This window comes from Equus caballus, chromosome 13 (genome assembly GCF_041296265.1).
Source record: "Equus caballus isolate H_3958 breed thoroughbred chromosome 13, TB-T2T, whole genome shotgun sequence".
In the NCBI taxonomy this organism is placed as follows: domain Eukaryota; kingdom Metazoa; phylum Chordata; class Mammalia; order Perissodactyla; family Equidae; genus Equus; species Equus caballus.
The window spans coordinates 41930507-41952331 of record NC_091696.1 but is presented as its reverse complement, the minus strand read 5'-3'; the positions used below and the strand labels follow the sequence as shown (position 1 = coordinate 41952331).

Genomic DNA, 21825 nt, shown 5'->3' with positions numbered 1-21825 from the left:
GAGCCTTTGCTCACATTTTCGTAAACCAATCAACACACACTCTTGTTTTGTGTGTGCTTTTGTTTAAGGATACCTTATTAAACAGGCATTGTTAACTCATGAACAACAGCACTGTAACTGGCACCTGAACGAAGCTTATCTAACACACGCATTTTCTCCAACAGGCACATCACAGCCTTCTTGTGCGGAGGAACTCTCGACAGTGCTTTGGCACTATACTTGGACGCCATTTTAAATGGCAAAATCACCAAGAAAAAGCACAAAAATGTGGAAAAGTGGCACTAAATAGACTGTGAAAAAGACACTTGTTTACAGTACGAGAGCTGCCACACGAAGGCAGAGCGTCGCCTTGTTCAACCTTAAGCGGGGAACGTGTGTGTCGGGCGACTCAAATTTTCACCACTCTGCGCATGTAAGTGAACAACCACCACAGCTCTGTGAGTACTGATTTTGAGGTTACAAAAAAATGTTAATGAGTAGGTGAATTCACAAACACGGGATCTGTGCATAATGAGGACTGACTGTACTTTTAAGACCATTCCCAAACCAGCTTCCCAAACTGAGTCTGAGAATAAATCCGCAGACCTACCTTAGAGAAATCTTACAACCTTCCCGGTGTCTACAGAATCCTCATATTATGAACCTACCCAAAAGCTAACGTCTGTAACAGAAAGCTGCTCCAGTAACCACACAGCCCCCTGAGTCGGCTCTGAGGGAGACCCCTGACTGCGTGGATAAGAGAGTAATTACAATGGCAGCCCAGCTGTAGGAAGCCCCCGGAAAGAAAAAGACAGACAACTAAAACTCATTGTGGCAACAGTTTTGGTCTTTTGTTCAAAAGGCACAGGTGGGAGAAGACTCTAACTGGAGGTCACTTTCAGCAACAAACATGGCCCCACCTGAGGGACGTGTCGTTCTGCAAGGTGAGCATACAAACACCGAGACCTTTACACTCACAGTCTCCACAATGCCGCAAGGCACACTTTGTGTACAATCAACTTGGTAATATAATTTTATGTCTAGATTTCTGAATGGGGATGAGATGGGGGAAGAGATGAACATTTACTGAGCAGCTAGTGCCAGGCACTGTGTCAAGAACATTCCGTTATTACCTTGATCAATTCTTTCCAGCCCTGAGAAGTGGATTTTCTCATCTTCATTTTATAGCTGTTGGCTCAGAGAGGTTAAGTCAAGCACCAAGATCACACAACCAATTTTACTCCAAGTCCATCATACCATCTGGGTTTCAAGTGGTTAAAATAAATCGAGAGATTGCTTGGGTATTTCAACTAGTTGAGTACTCAATTAAGCATTGAATTGAGCAGAGTATTTCTTATAAACTTAATTCATGAGTTTTCCTCTAGGTACTCAGATCTTTTCCAAAAAGAGAAAAAAATGTTTTCTCTACGGAAAGTTCTCTCATCTCTATTCACAAATCTCCAAACCAAATCATGCAAGAGTGCACACAGGTCAAACAGCACCTAACAGCATCTTCATCCTGCATTCTATGGGAGCGTCACTTCACCCTGAGTGCAGAGGTGGCCCTGGGCAAGCACGTAACCAAGACCCAGTGCCAGGTTCTCTAGCCCCAGACTCCGAAAATTGGATCCCACGAATGTTCCCCCTTGCCTATCTGGTGCCATACTGCATGAGGAGTACACTGTGAACACCACATGCTAAATCTGTCCCCATTACTTAGCATGAATAAGCATTTAGAGGACAAGTTTGACTTGAGGAGGGAAAGGTGGGTTGTTGCCAGCACGACAGCACCACCTTCTGGCTGGTGAAATGGAACTGAGACATAGAAAGTCACATCTGGAGTTAAAAAGCACTTTAACAGTTTGGTAACCCAGAAGGGTGGCAAACTAGAAAATTTAGCTTCCGCAAAATCTGAACAATGTCAGTAGTAAGTAAACACCCTCACAGGCCAACCACGGGATAGAAAAAATTTTAACTAGAGGTCCCTACTTGTGGTCATTCCACTTTTGGAAACACTCCCGCCACGCCCAGCCTCAGCTCTCCCATACTACAGAACCTGTCATGCCTTATGAAAGAAATTCCTTATCATGTCATCAGAGTCACACTCAGAACCCCCAAGTGCACAAAAATGGCTCTCTGCTGCTCACACACAAAGCCGAAATTTGATGCGGGTAGCAGTCGTAATCAAGGGCCTGAGAATCCGGCCCTTTCTGACCCTATCTCCCCCTAGTATTGGTTAGCAGTTAGGGAACGTCACACCCTCTTAGGGGTTCTAACAAGATGAGGGGCAGATAGAGGAGCTGATGATGACAGCATCACCTTTACGTTCCCCCAAAGTATAGGATTCCTTAGTAGATTGTGTTGGAAATGGATCTTTGGCCTGAGGTCCAAATGGGGCTTCCTACTATAGCTACTGCTACCCCCTAAAGAAATCCAGACCAGGAGACCCATCAGTGAAGAGACCTGACAGCTGCAAGGAGCCTCTAAACTCGAAACTATCTCCTAATCTCTGCTGCCAGAAGAGATCTCAGCAGCTGGTCTCCAGGCCTGCCTTCAATGCAGTGGCCCCGCTCACTGGTCAAAAAGGCCATTGGGTGTCAGCCTCTTCCTGATTTCAACCATTAGATGTCATCTGTCATCCTTCCACGAGGAGGACCAGGCAACGGGGATGGAGAAGAGGGTCAGAAGGTTTAATCACAATACTCCTCTCTTGGTGAGAAGTCTAGAAGTCTCCTGGCCCATGGAGAAGAAAGGGTGAAGGAACAAGCATGCCCTCCCAGATGCTCTCCACACAGATCCCCAGCCTCAGACCGGTCTAGAGACAGGAAGCACCTGAGGACGGAGTCCTCAGAGTCACCTTTGCCTCCTCCCCTACCACCACCACTAACACCTGCCACAGCGCTCTGCACACATGGAAGAGAAAAGTCTCCTAAACCATCTGAGTTCAAAACGTTTTTTGACCATGACCTACAATACATTTTTATTACAACCCAGGACATACACATATATATCTGCATGTACAGATTGACACCTGAAAAAAGTTACACTAGAAAAAGCAAACCTACCTTTGTAAGGGACTCAACTCTGAAATTTTCTTTCTTCCTTTTATAAAAATGTTGCTCACACTCACAAAATAATTTCACAACCCACTGGGAGATTGTGAACCACAGTCTGACAAACACTACTGTAAACATCCACTTTCATTTCTACTTGTATCCTCCTCTCTCCTCCCTGCTAACCCAGAATCAGCCCTCTGTCAAGGGCCAAATCAAGGCCTCTCCTCAAAGCCTTCCCCAACTCTGTTCCCAGCACCGTCCCAAATACAAAGGATGTAAAATAACCACAAAGACCAGTCCCCACTTTAAGCAGCCAAGTCTACTGGGTGAGACAAATATATATGATATGCTATAGCTCAGTCATCTCCCTTTCCTCCGAACACAAAAACACTTGTCATCTATGTTCATTCATTCATTCATTCACTTCTCACTTTGACTGGCTCCAGTACCATTTGTGTAAACATTTAAATGTTTATCAAAAGATGAATCCATCAAGTAGGATTTCTTTTTTTACAATCTTGTTTGTCAAGGGATAATTTTCATGAACTCTAAATTAAGAACTGAAGTGCACTGTCACCGACTCTTGGAAGCGAATGGCCCATTTATTATTCTGTATAGCATTTATAGATGTGGCAGGTTCCCAGATAAATTCAATTTGGCCTCAGTCTCTTAGAGAAGGCTATGAAGTAGAGTAAATGCAAAGACCAATCTTCCAGACTGAAAAAATAAATAAAACCTGCTTGAATATATCCATCTATTTTTGACCCTGTGCTACAATGCCACCATACCACACGGAAGAGTGTCATCAGAGGGAGCCACCTCTGACAACAAGCAGGCTTCCCAAGGGCAGCGACCTGTTTGGTTGACAAACTTAGCACTCAATACCTGGAAAGTCTTTCAAAGCTCCAGACTTTTAAAAGCAAACTAGCTGAATGTAAGATTTTTATGTTAAAATTTGATTTAATAAGAAAAATACACCAAATCAATATTATGGGCAAGGCTTATAGAAAAGATAAGATTCAACTCCTATTTTTAAAGATTTTATTTTTTTCCTTTTTCTCTCCAAAGCCCCCTGGTACATAGTTGTATATTCTTCGTTGTGGGTCCTTCTAGTTGTGGCATGTGGGACGCTGCCTCAGCGTGGTTTGACGAGCAGTGCCATGTCCGCGCCCAGGATTTGAACCAACGAAACACTGGGCTGCCTGCAGTGGAGGGCGCGAACTTAACCACTTGGCCACGGGGCCAGCCCCTCAAACTCCTATTTTTAACATACAAATTCCGTATTTCCACCTTCTAACTTTTCTTCCTGCCACTCCACCATATAGTACCCTCTGTCCAGGCATACCAAAGGATGTGCTGGTCCCACTTTGCACCCAGGCTTTCTCCTCTATCAGGCTAACTCAAACTCATTATCTGAGGGTCAGCACAGGCATCACCTACTCCAGGAAGCCTTCCCTGTTGACCCTCTCCTGCATCTCCATGCCAGTCTGAGCTGGTTCTCCCTCTCCTGGCAACATTCCTTATCACAGCACTCAGCCTACACTGATGTGCGGGTTGTCTAGAGACCCGTCTGCATCAGCAGACCATGAATTCCTTGAGTGCACAGACTGTTATTTCATCTTATTCCCCATCTAAATTCAGTTCCTCAGTTCTTCAACAGTAGACAGGCAAATATTTATGCAAAGAATAACACTGTAGGTTTCAAATGAAAACCATCTTTTAAAAACCTTGCAAATTCATAATTATTCTCTTCTGTTGTTACTATAAAGAACACTGAATATAAAAACATAAGGTATCTAGCAATATACAGTTATAAATCAACGACGGAAAAAAGGCTTACACTCCATCTGAAAATATAGTTAGAAAAACGCCCACCTAAACATGACCCTGCTCAGGCTATAAGATGATTCAAATTTATTTTGGGAATTGAGAGACAACTGCTAAAATCAGTAGATGTCCTATAAACAGCTCATTTTTTTTTAGCTACATAATAGCACTATAATACTTTTGTTCTCTTCTCTTTATATAACAACAATAACGGATTTGTAGGGGAAAAGAATTTCAAAGTTTTATTTTAATGTGTGAGTGTCTTTTTTTCTATGTTGCTTTTCCCAATACTGTAAGAGTTTGCAGCTTGGCCTCAGTTGCAATTTGAAATCAAGTCTCTATCAAGTTCCCTACATTGTTCCAATTCACACGCAGCAAGGATAAAAGGCAATGTAACATAAAGTCTTATTACTAAACAATTGTTTTAAGCCATGTTTGCTTTTTAAAATCATACAACCTGCAAATCACTCTTGATAACCTAAACATATTAACGTGGGGTATAAAAGTTAAGGTAAAATCCTGGTCTGAAGTGCTGGGGTCACCACCACCACCATCAGTTCTAAGTTACTTAACACTCCGGTGGTCTAGCATTTTCTGGCATTTTCACTAAACATAATGAAGTGACATTCACTCTGCTACTAAAGTGATGTTTGGGCTTCTTTCCAGGATAAACAAACAAACAAAAAAGGTTGTAAAAACACTCAGCAGTGGAAATATTATCAATAAACATCGCAAATCAAAAGTGTTTCATATTCCCCTTTTCAGAATATCAGATTTAAAGCAAAAAGTTGAAGAAGGGAAACTCAGAGGAACTAACTCTATAAATTTCATGATTAGAAAAAAGACGCCGTAAGATAACTAGTTAACCACAAGAAGGAACAACTCTGCCAGCTAAGAGTTTCTGAAGCAAGATGTTTCCCTTTGCTGCGCTCCTGCACACGTGAAAAACCAAGCAGTAATTTTTTAGTCTTAAATTTAAATATTTTAGTACCTGTTCACAACGGGAAAATCAGAAAATAGAAAAAACACAGGAAAGTAAAATCTACCTGTAATTCCATCGCCCCAAGAGATTCACTGGTAACATTTTTAGTAACACAACAATATTCTGAATTAGCCATTTAAGTGCTCCAAAATCATTTCACTTATACTTCACATTTGCTAAAATCAGATTTATTTCATTTTGACAAACAGGGAGGTTGCAGACCAATAGGAATCACAATGAGAAAACAATGTAAACATGTAAAGACTAACACAGCCACCCTACTTAATCAACCAGTTCATCATTTTTGCTGACAAAAACAACAAAACAGCATCGGAAGCCTCAGGAAGAATCAGAGTGCGTCTGCAAACTTAGCCTCTCACTGGCCTGAGAGCAATCAGGCAGATTAATCTCACTGCCTTAAATTCCCTATTACCACTGGCATCCTAAAACATTTACCAAGGGCTAACCACAGCAGCGGCACTCAGTCAGGCACAATGGTACCTGCTTTCTCGAGGATTCTGCTTCACCTTAGAAAGTACGCAGGATAAAAATAACAGGAACAACAATAACAAATACAACTACGGTCAAAGATCCACAAAATTACATGAGTAAATGAAGAGACACATTATATTCTCAGTCATAAAGACTGAATAGGTTTGAATAAAAATGTCAATGGAATTAATCTGTTAAAATGTCTGTGAAAATCCCAATGGGTTTTTTCAGTGGCACTAACAAAATGATTCCAAAGCTCAATCAGAAGAATAAACAAAAGCTTATTTAGAGTGGCCGGCCCGGTGGCACAGTGGTTAAGTGTGCACTTTCTGCTTCGGCAGCTCAGGGTTTGCCGGTTGGGATCACAGATGCGGACATGGCACCACTTGGCACGCCATGCTGTGGTAGGCGTCCCACATATAAAGTAGAGGAAAATGGGCACTGATGTTAGTTCAGGGTCAGTGTTCCTCAGCAAAAAGAGGAGGACTGGTGGCAGATGTTAGCTCAGGGCTGATCTTCCTCAAAAAAAAAAAAAAGCTTATTTAGAAATATGAGTCAAGAGGCCCGAAATTGTTTAAATTAAGTATCCAACAAGGAATTGGTTAAATAAATGATGATATGCTTATATGATGAGATGTTATTCAACAAACCCCCAAAAAAATATAAAGCAAGAATTTATTACATAGACATGAAGCAGTGTTAAAAGAACAAACTATAAAACAATACGCAAAGTATAAGATACTACAGGTGAAACATAGACTTAAACATCACACACACAATGGAAAGGGAAATCTCAAATATCATGGAATTCTCTTTGTTAATAAAGAGAGGGGCACTAAGTAACTTTTTTTGGTAGTTTAAAATTTTTCTATTAACAAAAATAAATTATCACTATTTAATAAGAGGGAAAAATGAGTTGTTTTTAGATCATTTTTTAAGATCGTCATTATAGACCTAACGATTTCACTTCTTCAGAATTTATTTTAAGAAAATAATCAGAGATATAGACAAAAACGAAGGTACAAAGACATTCATTAAAGAATTAATTAAAAATAGTAAAAATTTGGATATGACTTAAACATCCAAAAGGGATATAAACTAAATAAGTTACGTTTATCTGTATAATGAAATATAATACATCCATTAAAGAAAACTCTTTTAGGAAAATGTGTAATGGCATGGGATGTATTGTAAGTCAGATCCTATAGTATTTAAAATATTATGAAAATACTCATCTAGACAGAGCAAAACAACTGAAAGGAAATACTAACCAAAATATTCCTAGTATTAATGTCTAGATTGTGACACCATGGTTGAATTGTTTTCTTCTTTATATTTTCAAATATTGTTCACATTTTCAATGAGTTTGATTTACTTCTAAAACTGGGTGTGGGAGAGCATAACAAAAGCACTTTTCTTACAAATGATGTTACAATTAAATTTGATAGATCTACTGAATATTCTGATAGTGCATCGCAAAGCAAACCTGCTTAGATCCAGATACCATGGGCCCTAGAACACAAAAATCACACCCAATGCTTTGGACAAGAAACGACTGAACAGAACAAGATTTGGCCTCTAGAGCACAAACTGCACTTCTCCTGGCTACATTCTAGCTGCCCGAGGACTCATTTTCTCATTGCCGCTTTAACACTGGTAATTATATTAAGAACTCAAGAAGCCGTCTCTGGCAATCAGGAAGCTTTCTGCCCTATTCTCATTTTGCCCAGCTAATGCCCTGAAGAATACTAATTAGAGAGAGTCCAAGTTATTGTCACGCTCTTAAATAAATCTGCCTGATACAGATTTCATAGCAGAGATGTATAAGACTGCTAATTCTAAAGATTAAACACATAGGCGAATTAGGAAAACAAGAAGGTTCTTAATAAATATTATTAAAAATTTCCACAGTGCTTTTCATGGATTAAGTGATTTAGAGGGAGAAAAAGCAGTCAGTTGCTCTTACAAGTTTTCAAATCAGAAGATATGTACAAAAAACATAAAGACCTTCATACTTCTCGCCAGTAATGATTTTCCTTTATCAAACTGAAGTATTCAATAAGCCACTAGCGTAAAAATCCTGCCTGTATAAAAACAAATACATTGTTTCCAGGATCCAGTACTCACAGGCATAAAAATCACGTATCATTTAAACCCATAAGTTAAGTGAGCTATCAGCTCCTCCCTCTAAAACAACTTATTTAATAGAACTCTTATTTTAAAAAGTCACATCATCGTTGAACTCATTTATCTATTGATATATTTATAATTGAAGATAACTCTTGTAAACCAACTCTACACAGAATTTAAGATTGGGAAAATTAACATGCAAGGGAAAATATTCATTTTTTGGTTTTCTTCTTGACTGTGTTGTGCATTTCTTCTTTGACAAGAATAAATACACAATAACACGTTAACCAGCTATGAAGAGCAGCACGGAAAGAAGCAAAGATACCGAATACTTTATCTGGATTTTGTCGATTGGTATACATGTGTATCTGAAAGGAACTGAACTTAAGCCACTTTTAATTGGTTAAAGGAGGTAAGTAGCAGGGCTTTTTTTATACATTAACATGAGATTTTCTTAAAATGTCACTAAACAAAGAGAGTTACTTTTGCATGGTATACCATGGCAGGAAGTTGTGTATCAAAAGCAGATCCTATGAGAGCAACAATTTAAGAGCACAGGTAACCTGCCTGTCCCCTAGTGTGGACGAATAAGTTCCTAACAAACTGACCTTTCCACTGAGAACAACTGCAAGCTCTAGAAAAAATACAAACAACAAGTATCTGCTGGCTCTGGAATATGAACAGAAACAGGCTGACTTCCGAGAGGAGTCAAAACTTGGAGGAAGCACACTAGAGCACACGGAATTTCCAGGGGTTTGTGTGGCTTTGCCCTAAGGGAAACTGCAGTTCAAGCGGCAATGGGGCAACTAAAACTCTGAGAGAAAAGTCCTATGTCTTTCTGGTAAGAGGAACCAGGAGAAGAAGAATGCGGCAAGCGATGGCAATAGGGAGCGAGAAAGGAATCCTAGAAGAGGGGAAACCAGAAAATCAGAAACTATGGAGGCCAGAAGGCAGTGGAACAATATGTTTACAATGCTAAAAGAAAAACTCAGAATTCTACAGCCAGCTAAGATATCCTATGTGGATGAAGGCAAAATAAAGACATTTTCTGATAAAGGGAAGCTAAGAATGTCAGTTGCCACCAGCAGCACTGTAAGAAATACGATGGAAGTTCTTCCGGCTGAAGTGAAATTACATCCAAAAGAAATCTGGATCTTCAGGAACGAAAGAAGACATTGAAATGGTAAGTATCCGGGCAAGTATAAAAGAACTTATCCTCTTAATTTCTTAAGATACATATGACTATTTAAAGCAAAATTATAACACCACTTTGTGGGATTTATAATACACATGCCAACCACAGCACGGAAGACAATGGGGACTGGAGTAAACGGACCTATATGGATGTAAGGTTTCTACATTCTACATGCAGTGGTACAATGTGAACTCTAAGTAGACTGTGAAAAGTTACAGATATATACTGAAATTTCTAAAGCAACCACAAAAAAAATAATGCAAAGAGGTAGCAGTAAAAAACCAATAGAGAAATTAAAACGGAACTCTTAAAAAAGCTTCAAATGATCCAAAAGAAAACAAGAAAGGGAGAAACGAACGAAAAACAGAGGGAACAAAGAACAAATTTTAAAATGACAAGAGTAACGATATAAATAATCACATTGAATGTCAATGGACTAAACGCTCCAGCTAAAAGTCAGAGTTATCAGAACGGATAAAAAACAAGACCCAGTTATATGCTGTCTACAAGAGACTGATTTCATATATACATAGATAGGCCAGGAGTAAATGGAAGGAAAAGGATACCAGACAAATATGAAAAAGACAAGAAGGATAGACTTACTATATTAATACCAAATAAAGTAGAGTTAAAATAATAGTAATACAGAAGACAAAACGAGACATTTCAGGGGCCAGCCCCCATGGCCAAGTGATTAAGTTCGTGTGCTCTGCTTCGGGAGCCTGGGGTTTGCCAGTTTGGATCCTGGGTGCAGACCTACACCCAACTCATCAAGCCATGCTGTTGCGGCATCCCACATAGGAGAACTAGAATGATTTACAACTAGAATATACAATTATGTACGGGGGGCTTTGGGGAGAAGAAACAAAAAAGAAAAGAGGAACATTGCCAACAGATGTTGGCTCAGGTCCAATCTTCCTCAACAACAAAAAAAAGTATACTTTATAAAAACGACATTTCAGGGCCAGCCCGGTGGCACAGTGGTTAAGTTTGCACATTCTGCTTCGGCAGCCCAGGGTTCGCTGGTTGGGATCCCAGGTGGGGACCCATGCACTGCTTGTCAAGCCATGTGGCAGGCGTCCCACATTATATCTAGGAAAATTCTAAGTACTTGGAAATTAAACAACACAATTCTCAATAATCCAGGGTCAAAGGAGAAATTAGAAAACTTATCTAACTTAATGACAATGGAAGGACAACATATAATTTGTGAGATGCACCTAAAGCAATGCTTAGAGGATAAATCAGAACTTTAAATGTTTATGTTAGAAACAAAAAAAAAAGCCAGAAATCACGCCTGGGAGAGAGTCTTAGCTATGTACACACACACGGCTAGCTGGGTGTGAGGCCTTCTCATCAGGAGATGAGAAGGTACGGCCAAGAGTAAAACTGGGACAGACGCGTAAACTGCTCGAAGGTTGAACGTGTTCCCCAACCCAGTGGGAAAGGGCGGAAGCCTCACCGGCCCAAGGTGTTTGCACAACTCCTGACCGATCACTGGTTGACCACTAAGCTATTCTCACCCAGGGGCAACCTCTAGGAAGCCAGGCTTAAAAAATTTTTAAAAGAATTAAAAAGACCCAAAATCAATCACATAAGGTTCTAGCTCAAGAAGCTGGGAAAAAAGGGGCAAAGTAAACCCAGAGCAAGTAAAAGGAAGGAATAAGAAAAAAAAAAGGAGCAGAAACCAACAAAATAGACAACAGCAAACAATACAGAAAAAGGAACTAGGCCAAAAGCTGGTTCTCTGAAAAGATCAGCAGAATCAGTAATCCCTAGCTGGAGCGATCGGGAAGACGAGAACGCAAAGCAACAATATCACGAATAAAAAGCAGTAAGGACTACAGATTCCGCAAACATTAAAAAGACAAAAAGCACAGGTAAAGTTTACAGTTATAAGCAGCTTTCAGCAAATACAATGCTGAACAGTCGCCTCAAAAAAGTCATATCCACAACTCTAATACTTATCTTTTCGGTACAATCGAAAGCTGTGCTTTGAAAAGTATGGTTTAATACAAGCACACGCATCCTTTGGACTGAAGTGGAGCTGAGCACCTCCCCTCATCCCAACGAGGCATCCTGAACAAGCTCCTCAGGCCGTACATCAGGAGTTTATATAACTACCTGAAGTTGGGCTGGTTCCTACCTCTTCTAAAGTGCCTTTATCAATTCCTGCCTTTTAAAAGTTTCTTGTGGTATTCACAGTGTGTGCCAATCTCCAGCTTTCAAAAGAAATGAAAAGTTTATTTTTCTCAAGCTACTTCTATAAAAATTACAAGCAGAGAGATGATGTCTTATAAGGCATTTACGGACACTCAAGACAATGTCAAAACGCTGAGGGTATGATGAGACAGTTCTATTACTCTTGAAATATTGTTGAGCTCTTCTCCCATTTAACAAAACTACATCAGAAATATAAAAATCTGAATGAGCTATTCACGTGTGACCATACAAGGTGATTTCTTACTCGACTGCTTTGAGCAAAATTCTCAAGTGGTGAGGCTGTGATCCGCTCCTTGGCATCAGGTCTCCCACTGGCCATGTACTGTATCTGAACAGCCGCAGGGAGAGTACTGAATGTACGGCTTGTATGAGTCGTCACTATTGAACCCCAAAGCCACCAGGGACTCTCATCTTCACAGTAGCAGCAAACAAGAAACAAAAGGAATCAAACCAAATGGCGCTGGGTAGAGCGTTTTAATAATTAGTACAATAAGGTATCCTCGAAAAAGAGAACTTTCACATTCAAGATGCTGAAAACATTTTTTAAGAAATCTTGATTAGTCTTAGCATTATCAAAGAAAAATAGAGGTGTCAGTTAAAACACAACTCCTTAAACGTAAATCAAAAATAGTTTGTAACAGAGCCAAAGAAGCCATTATGAGCTGCTATATAAATAGGCATTTAATGATTTTTCCAATGTTACATTATTGATCTAACAGGCCCTCTGTTTCCGCTAAAATGAATAAGTAATTTGTTTAAGATAACATTAATAGGATTTGCATCACATTAGATAACCTAGGTCTCTCTCATCGTTAGTTACCACTATAAAAAACAAATTTTCCATTGTCTTTCAATGAAATACCTGCATAATTTTAGAAATCACAGTAAAACACCAGCAACATTAGATATATCCATCACGTGCAAAATGGCATTTCTAAGTCATAATACCTTGAAAATCATTTATTCAGCTCCTTAAATAATTAACATATACTTACTAATGTCAGACACTACTACTCTAAGAACTGAAAACACAATGGTGAACAAGAGATATGATCCCCGCTCTCCAAGAGTTTACAGTCTATCAGGGCAGACAACAAGGTGTGTCAGTAAGGGATGTCAGCCTAGCACAGTAAACAGGGTCCAACCCCCTGCCAAGGGAGCAAGAGAGGACGTCTGGAGAAGTGGATGCTTAAGCTGCAGTGAGGAGGGGAGAAGGACACAGCCAGGCTCTGGAGGGAGGGGATGGTTGAGTAAAAGATGGCTTCTGGCAAAGAAAACTATGGTCATAGGCACAGCACATGAAAACAGCCAGGCATTTATGTTGAGTTGTCTTTTGTGTAAGAAAAGAGACTATAGCTGCATATATCAAAAGACGACATCTACCTCTTAATCTAGGAGGAAAAAAGGTAAAAACGTCACAATTCCATCTTGGCCTATTCCCCATATTACTCACTCAAACACAATGTTTACTCATGCCACAGCATGCGCCAGGCACTGGAGAAGGACTCAGCGAGAATAAGAGGGACTCAGTATTGCCCTCTGGGAAGCAACACACAGGCAGATGATCAAATCAGAGTCCTTCCGTGGCTACGTGATTCTGAAAGGGAGCTCCCTGATTTCAGGTATCGCTGAATAAAATACTGAACTTAAAAGCTACTGTTTGAAACATCTTTCAATAATAAGTAAGGGAGCAATCACTACAGAAAATCAAATACAGAATAACAGGAACTTTAAAAGAAGCTTTGACACCCCGTACACATGAAGAATTATGCCTGTATTTTTAAGTAAATCACTAACTAGTGTTTTACAAAGTATTTTTACTGTTCACAGCAAGGGAGGCCAAGCAGATATTTTAATAATTACCTATCATTTGTCAAGCGCTGCTTGTAGAGTGCCAGGCTCTTTGCTGGGAACTTACTATCCATGATCTCCTTTCACAAAGTAACATCATCATCTCCATGTCTCAAACGAGGAACCTGTGGCTTAGGGAGTTTATATAACTTGCCCAAAGACACGTGGCCAACAAGTGGCAGAGGCAAGTCTGACTTCAAAGCCTGTGCATCTCCTTCCATCCCACCGCAAGGCCTTACTGTCACCCGAATGTGACCAGCAAGGGAGCTGAAGTGTGACACTGAGCGGAAGAAGCGCGACTGGACTTTGGGTCGGGAGTTCTCAGCCACACTGAAGTCTCACTACAGTCTTAATCTCAGAGTCCCTGGGCCCCACTTGAAGTTATCCTTAGTTCTCTAATAATTCAGTCCCTTTGGAGTCCATCTAAAACTGTCTTTCTCAGGATTGCTGGGGAATAGATCACAGAAATAAGCAAATATTAAAACATTTAACAAGCGACATCATTCACATCCTGCATCTGACACTATTCCTGGTGTCATGTGCTCCTGAAGTACATTTCACATGGAAATCTACTATTAAATAACCATCATAAACGTTCCAAGCTATGCCAAGCTTTATATACAGAATCTCATGTAATCCTCTGAATAACCCTAAGAAGTCCATACTATCATCCTCAGGTTAGAGAGAGAAACAGAAGCTTATCAAGGTTAACTTGCCCAGAATCACACGACTGTAGGTGGTACGGCAGCGTGACTGCGGAGCCTAAGCTTTCCACCTCTACGACACAGCCTATACTCCTGCAATGGTCAAGTAATTAAAAAAAAAATTCTGATCTGAATTTGTATATTCGTAGAAGTTTTCATGTATAATTATTCATAGAATTACATGATCAGAATTACACTATTTTAGTATATGGCCCTTTGTTAAATTTAAAAAAAATCATTAATTAGACATATCACTTAAAAATTGCACACCTTCTACATAATTAAGCACCAGGAAACTTGACTTCTATTTGAATAAGTGGCTTAACAATACATATTTTCTTCAATAACTTTCCAACATAAGAAAATAGAATATTTTGTGATAATTAATATCAAAATTATTTAGGGTCCAACGAGAGATGTGGTGCTCCATTTTTTTACAATCCTATTTTAAAAGCAAATAAAATATCTTTCAGTTTATTTGTTCGCAAAACAAGTATCTGATGCAAATTTAATAGAATGAATAAATCACAAAAATTTATAAAAAATAAATGAGAAAAGTACAGACACGAATGGGTCAATACAGGTGTCACTTTTTGTTGTCACCCATTCCTCTCAATTTGCTACTCTTAATTCTCAAAGTAAATCTGCAAATCATTTTAGAAACAGTGCAATGGGAAAGGAATAGAATGGAAGTAAATGAAAAGACACATTATGCAGTATAGCTGATAAATCAATAAATTTGTCTTATTTTCTCACCTACACATGATACGTAGTAATTATTTCCTTTATTTTAGAGACAAGTTCAAAACAAACCAGTCAGCAATGCTTGTGAATCAGCAGACTGCACCCACAGCATTCAGACCGGGGGCTGGAGGGAAGGAGGGCAAGCCCCCACTTCAATTAACAGACAAAACAAATGTCCAAAACTTACCAATTTGTACTTGTTCAGGCTGGCTCAGGGAAACAAATGCTGACGTGTCATCAATCCAGGATATCTGAATGTTACCTGTAACGTTGAATTAAAGGTAGAGTGAACATCTGACCACTTCGATAGCTATCAGATTTCCTTTGTATGTCTGATATATTTCAGTATATGTGTTAACCTAAGGAGAGAGGAGGTGCTGGTTTAAAGTGTGATCAAAATGTCAACACGACAGAGAGCTGAAACTTCCATCTACTACTGCAGTCACTTCAGTCAAAACTTCCAGAAAAGAGACAACCAGGAACAAAAAGAAGCTTTAAAACTTTGTTTTCAAAACAAAAGAAAGCTCCTTCTAGAATAAATCCTGGGGCACTTCCTCATTCAACCCAACCTCATGTCAGGGATGGAGACTTTTTTCCCATCAAGATTCTAACAAAAATCAGAGACCTATCTAAGTTCAAAAACACACCTATTTTTTAGAGACAAGAACTTTGAAAATTACCAATGGGAAACATGAAATGAATTAATGTAGCAAGATGTAAGGAAAATCCAATGTTGATCTCAAGACCAAGTAAAGAAAACAAGCAGCAGAATGGAGGATAAGGACAAGAAGGCGTCAGAGAGAGAAAACCAAGACAGACTCACAGAGAAAAGGAAAACAGAGAGGGGCGGAGAGCAGTATTAGTGAAACAAAATGATTTTCACACACAGAGAGAGAAGTCCTCAAAAAAGACTAAACGCAAACAGAATGGAATGCAGGACAGCGCTGCGGAGAAGAGGGGAGAGCGGCAGTGGGGTAGGAAGTGGGAGAGAACCCAGGGAAAAGCAGAGGTCTAATTATTCTACTCCCACTCTTCTTGAAAAAACACAGAAGACTGGAATGTTAAAAAATGGGCAACCATCACCGGAATTTAGCAATGAAAACGAGTTTTAATTCCTACTAAAATTTTTGAAGGCTAGGAATGCTTAGAAACTGCTTTGTTCCACTGTCAGAGAGAAAAAACTCTGACTTCCTGCAGCACAACGAGGTGCCATACAACTTTCTCAATTACAAACGTCATTTACCATTATTTCATTACCCCTCCCCCCGCAGATAAACAATAATAGCTAACATTTATTAAGTAGTTACTATATGCCACCTACTATTTTAAATGCCTTCCAAGGGTTAGCTAATTTAATCCTGTGACATGTCTACAAAACAGGTGGTATTATTACTGTCATCATCATCATCTCTGATGAGGAAACAAAGATACAGAGAGGTTACGTGTCCAATATTACACAGCTAATTTTTTTTTTAATTAAAATGAAAAAAAAATTCTACTTGGAGCAGTCTACTTAATTTAGCCAATTAAAGTTTGACTACCTAAGGGTAAGAACTTAACACAAGATGAGAAACAACACCACCAAAAGCTCGCAAAAGAAATGAGCTGTAAAATTCAACTGCATTTCTATATCTGTATTTACATTTAAAAGCGGAATTTCAGGAGTCTTTAGACCATCTGCAAAGATTAGGATAACTTTCCATTTATATACCTGCTTTCACTTACTTTTCTAAAAGTTAAGTGTGTAAAGTTTTTTACTTCTAAAAAGCTAATATAAGCTTATTTTAGAAATACAGAAAAACATAAAGGGGAAGAAAAAAATCCTATCTAAAACACTCAGTGATACTAGCACGATGCCTCCTTTCAGTGTGATTTTCTACAAAGTTTAAAAAAAAATAATGTTAGTTACACAGGAATCCTACTTGTACCTGCTTTTTACTCTAAAATATAAACACTTTACCATCTTTTAATAAACTCTTCAAACGTTTTTTAAATCGCTACATACTAGTCTGTTGAGGACATACATAAACATTTACCAAACATTCTTATTATTGGATAGTTAGGTTTTTGCTGCCTTCACCTTATCAAGAATTTCCAGAGAGAAGAGCTTAAATACTTCACGTGTTAAAATAAAGAGGCACAGCTGAGGACTTGCGACCAGAACCCTCTTTATAAACCCTAATCAGATGCTTCAATTCAACCTAATCGGCTGACCTGATAAAAAGGAAAGAGAAGAACTGGCCTACCTCACATACATCACATAGCTTGGTCCTCTCAAACATCTGTGTTCGTCTGCTTGGACCCTTCAGTGCCAAGCAGCGACCACCTGCCCTTATGAAACACATTCTCTCTGAAGTTAATCTTAAAAATGATTTATCCTCGGCCTAGACTTATTTTCCATGGTCAGCAGTAAGGGCAGTAATAGTAATTGAATTGTATCTTGCTTTCCATGGATAAAATAATTGCAGTCTCCTGTGGGGGGCTATTAAAAGTTCCTCAGCTCATATCAGTACAAAGACAGCAGTAGACCAAACCCCCCAAAATTCCATCAGTGAGATTCAGACCTTGCATGTTAATCTTCTTTTATGCCCAAGATGAAGCCGTCTATATACCTCCGACCACCTAGACCAAAAGAATAGCAAAATCCTGAAAGTACATTTGTACCAGTGATTTACTTACCAAAGGCACTAAAAAGCTGGTAAAGGTCGCTGGTTTTCCATTCTTTGGGGAATGTCACGTGGAGAACGTGATCGCGTTTAGGTTGCACTACAAGACAAATTTTTGATGAAATCTTGACAGCTGAAAAGTGAGTGGTTCTTTGATGAAACTAAGCCCAAGCTGACCTGGGGAATCGTTACGAATACCTTCTGATTACCAAACAACTCCTACCAGTATTCCAGGAATAAGAGGATTCTGTCAGCTTAGCCTGAACCTCAGGCTCTGACATTTTACAGAACCCACAATTTGAACCCTAGCAAGTCTGTGCAGACACATCTTTGTTCATCAAGCTCCTGTGGAAATTATTTAAAGAAAAAAAAAGGCTGCTCTGTTCAAAAAGTTTCACTAAACATTTAACTTTCTCCTTTTAATCTAGTTGTCCACATGTTTATTTAGCTAAAAAAATAACACCCTGTCCAAATTAAATGGACTAACTGAGTTTAAGCAGAGGCAGTCCTGAGTCACAATCTTGTGCTCTAAGCCACCACTCAACTGTGCAACTCTAAGGAAGAGATCCAGCCACTAGAGCCATGGTTAGACTGGGATGATGACACAGCTCGCACAATTGTTGTGAGAATGACAGATTAAAATGAAAATCTAACATGGAGTGCACCATAGTATGTTCCCGAACTACCACTACAACAATTACTATCAAGTATAGTTCAACCATTTCTATATCCCTCTGGCATGCATGAAGGCAACTAAACCAAGGCTAAACTAAAAGAGCAATGGAAAAGAAGAGTGGGGTGATAAGGATAAAGTAGAGAATAATCAAAAGAGGGCCAATCATCTCCCAAACAGGTTTTCAACAACAACAAAAAATCGACCTACTAAACTTAAATATACACATACTCAGATAAGTGGAAAATAGAGAACTTACTGTTACTGACATAGCTAGCACATGTTAAGATCTATTATACATATATTTATAAGAAATTATGAATTTAGAGTTTTGGGTAAAAATGAAATAATTAAGAGAAGATATATTTTTAAAAAATTCAACTCATGCACAAACTGGAAAATATAAGTAAAGAGATCAGTTAATCATGGCCCAAGGGTACCATTAACTTAAGCATACCATTCATATCAACCACAAAATCACTGCCTATTTTTAAGTGAATAAAGCTCTTTCTTCAGTAATACTTTTCCTCTTATCCCTTCCAGACCACACACTTAAATGTGCAGATGCAATGAGAAAATAAAAATTCACGTACAGTCTGGTCCTTCCAAGTTTAGATAGGGGATATCCATGACTCTCATAAGAAATAACCTATAAGAAGAAAAGAAAAACAGGCAATGGACTAATTCCTGTTAAAAAACAACTGATATCAGCATCTATTAAATCTTTTACTAGAAGCTTAATTATATTACTCTATTTCTAAGAGCATTTTAAAAGCTCTTAGTTCACCTCAAAGATTTTTCTCTAGAGCTAAATATTTATCATAAACAGAAAAAAAAAAAACCTACCGCATCCCCAACACCTACAACAGTTCCGGCACTCAGTAGCTGCTTAATAAATATTAGCTAAATGAATGAAGTTAGTAATCAAAGACTTCAAAGACAGTCCTTTGCAGAGCTGCCTTGTGAGTCCAGAGAAACCGAGGGGAAACAAAGGTTACAGCATGCTAACCATCCTACAGACTTTGCAACACTTGGTCCTACAAATTGTAAGGGTAACCCCTAGGACCGGTGCTGTGTGAGCTGAGAATGACCCCAGAGATGGTTGGGGTTTTTTTTCTTCACTGAAATGCAAAGTCACTGGATGAATATTAATCATATTGGGTGAACTGCACAGTCTAAAATAAGTGACCGTCTCAAAAGCTCATGTCATCACTGTCATCTAAAACATGTTAGAAGTACAACGCAGATCAATCCTTGGCGAAGAAAACTATCACGCTGCTACAAACCATAGCAGTCACCTCATGTATACCTTCCAAGATGGATACAAAGGCACTTAAAAAAGAGTACTTGTAAATTACAACTCTCAGTAACGCCATTCAATTTGCTTTCATTTGCAAGATTATGGACAAAATATCAGGCATTCTGTTGTTGTAAGATGACTTTAATGAGTTTTATGTAGATAACGACACATTGTGTGTTTCTAGTAGAGACTCCATTAGACAGCAAATTAAAAAGGCAATCCAAACGCCCAGCAAGCAATTAGTTTGGCTTCACTGACCTGCAATTAAGGCACATTATTACCAGGCATTCCAAGCCAAGCAGGGCATGATCTCGTTTACAAATGGAGCCATCAGCATGAATAACACTGTTCTGTTAACGCCAGAAAAAACGAAGTCCTGGTACTCTGTGGTTTGAGAACTTGTTGCCTAGCCTACAATTTAATAAACCAAATCCTATGGCTAAGAAACCAAATTTATTTTTAGTTCACTAATTTAGGCTCAAGTGTACTATTCTGGTTCTGGTAGCTTGTTACCCAATTTAATCAATACCACCTGCAACGCCAGAAGACAGTAAGTCATATAAAGCACAGAGCGCAGAGCAGGGTCTCAGTGACAGCAGCTATTACTATCATTGCCACCAGCACCTGGAAAATTCTTCCTGCATTAGAAGGCTCAATATTTTCATGCTTCATATAATTTTCAATTCTCCATTTAGTCAATTTAGAGATAGATACCCAATTTGAAAAACCAAATCAAAAAAAAATCTAATTTAAAAGTTAACAGAACACATCAAGCACCATAAAAATAATTTGTTTTGTTACCCTAATTTCAACAGAAGAATAAAAGCTGAATCGACGAGATGTTCACTGATATGCTATCAAACACACCAACGGTCGGTAAACTATAGTTCATCGACAGAGCATTAAACAATCAAAATAGCTTCTGGAAACTTCAGAACATGAATAAATTATGATATGATTTTAAGTTTCAAAAAAAGCACAAAATTTTATACTATGACTACAGCTTTGTAAAATATTTATGTCATTAAACCAAGAATAAAAAATACCCCCACCCCCCAGAAAAAAAGCCCATGGTTTGGGGAAGCTAAGCTTTGTTTTTCAAAATTTCTCTTATTATTATTTTTTGAACTTAAAAAGGAAAATAAAAGCTTCCAAAAGTGAGAGGCCCAGGTAAAATAACTAGAGACTTTCTCAGAGAAGGTCAACTGTATGTGCTGGTTGACTCAATCTTGTGTATTTTTTACATGATTTTTACAATTTTTACAATTTTACCTGTTGTGAGGGGAGGAAGATAAAGTAAAACCACAAGTTTGAGTCTATAATTGCTTTATTTCTTTAAAAAATATTGTTTTATTTCTAAAATCATGGGACCTTAACAACTTTAGAAAACCTATTGTCCTATAAATACCAACAAGGATTACACTTAAAAAGAAAAAGGAGACTTCCCCAATTTACCTCACCATGTAAAGGTTTCAAAAAATTTTTTGAACGATATCTTTTGTCAAGCAACATACAGACTATTTGTTTTCTAATATTTCCTCTCTGTGATTAAAATAGACAAAAATTTATTCTCAGCCAAAATACACAAAAGATTCTTTTAAGTGAGTTAACCTACACTATCTTGTCTGGTTACTCAATACTTTAACTAAATAGAAACTCCTTTCCAATGAATTATCCATTGCACTTCTCACTCTTCCCCCATGCCTCCATCTTCACGTCTGGGCTCTGGGGAAATCTGCACAGTCCCACACGCTGGAGGAACACGAAAACTGACTGTGTGTGTGACTTGGCAGACGGCCTCTGGAGAGAGCCATGCAATTGGGAAACGGACTCTAAAACCGTAGCTGAGCGCCTGTGGAACTGACCCAAAGTAAACTCTCCAATGGCCTCCCAACCCCCTTGGCCAGGCTGTTTGCAAGCCACTGCTCTGTAACATCCCTGCCCTTCTGAAGCAAAACTGAAACACGTCATTGCACGCATGCCTCACACAAACTGGCTGTCAA

General features: G+C 38.8%; 1 protein-coding gene across 13 annotated transcripts in view; it reads right to left on the bottom strand.

The window, feature by feature from the left end:
- PARN (poly(A)-specific ribonuclease) overlaps nt 1-21825 on the bottom strand; it is a 242520-nt gene that overhangs the window by 172001 nt on the left and 48694 nt on the right. For all 13 annotated transcript variants that reach the window (XR_011424326.1, XR_011424327.1, XM_070230978.1 and 10 more), the window contains 3 exons: nt 19116-19171; nt 17863-17949; nt 15371-15445 (listed from right to left, as the gene is read on the bottom strand). Coding sequence is in view for 11 of the 13 variants with exons in the window: in XM_070230978.1 (XP_070087079.1) it covers nt 15371-15445; nt 17863-17949; nt 19116-19171 (218 nt within the window). In the remaining 2 variants the exon portion in view is untranslated. The remainder of the gene's footprint in view (nt 1-15370; nt 15446-17862; nt 17950-19115; nt 19172-21825) is intronic.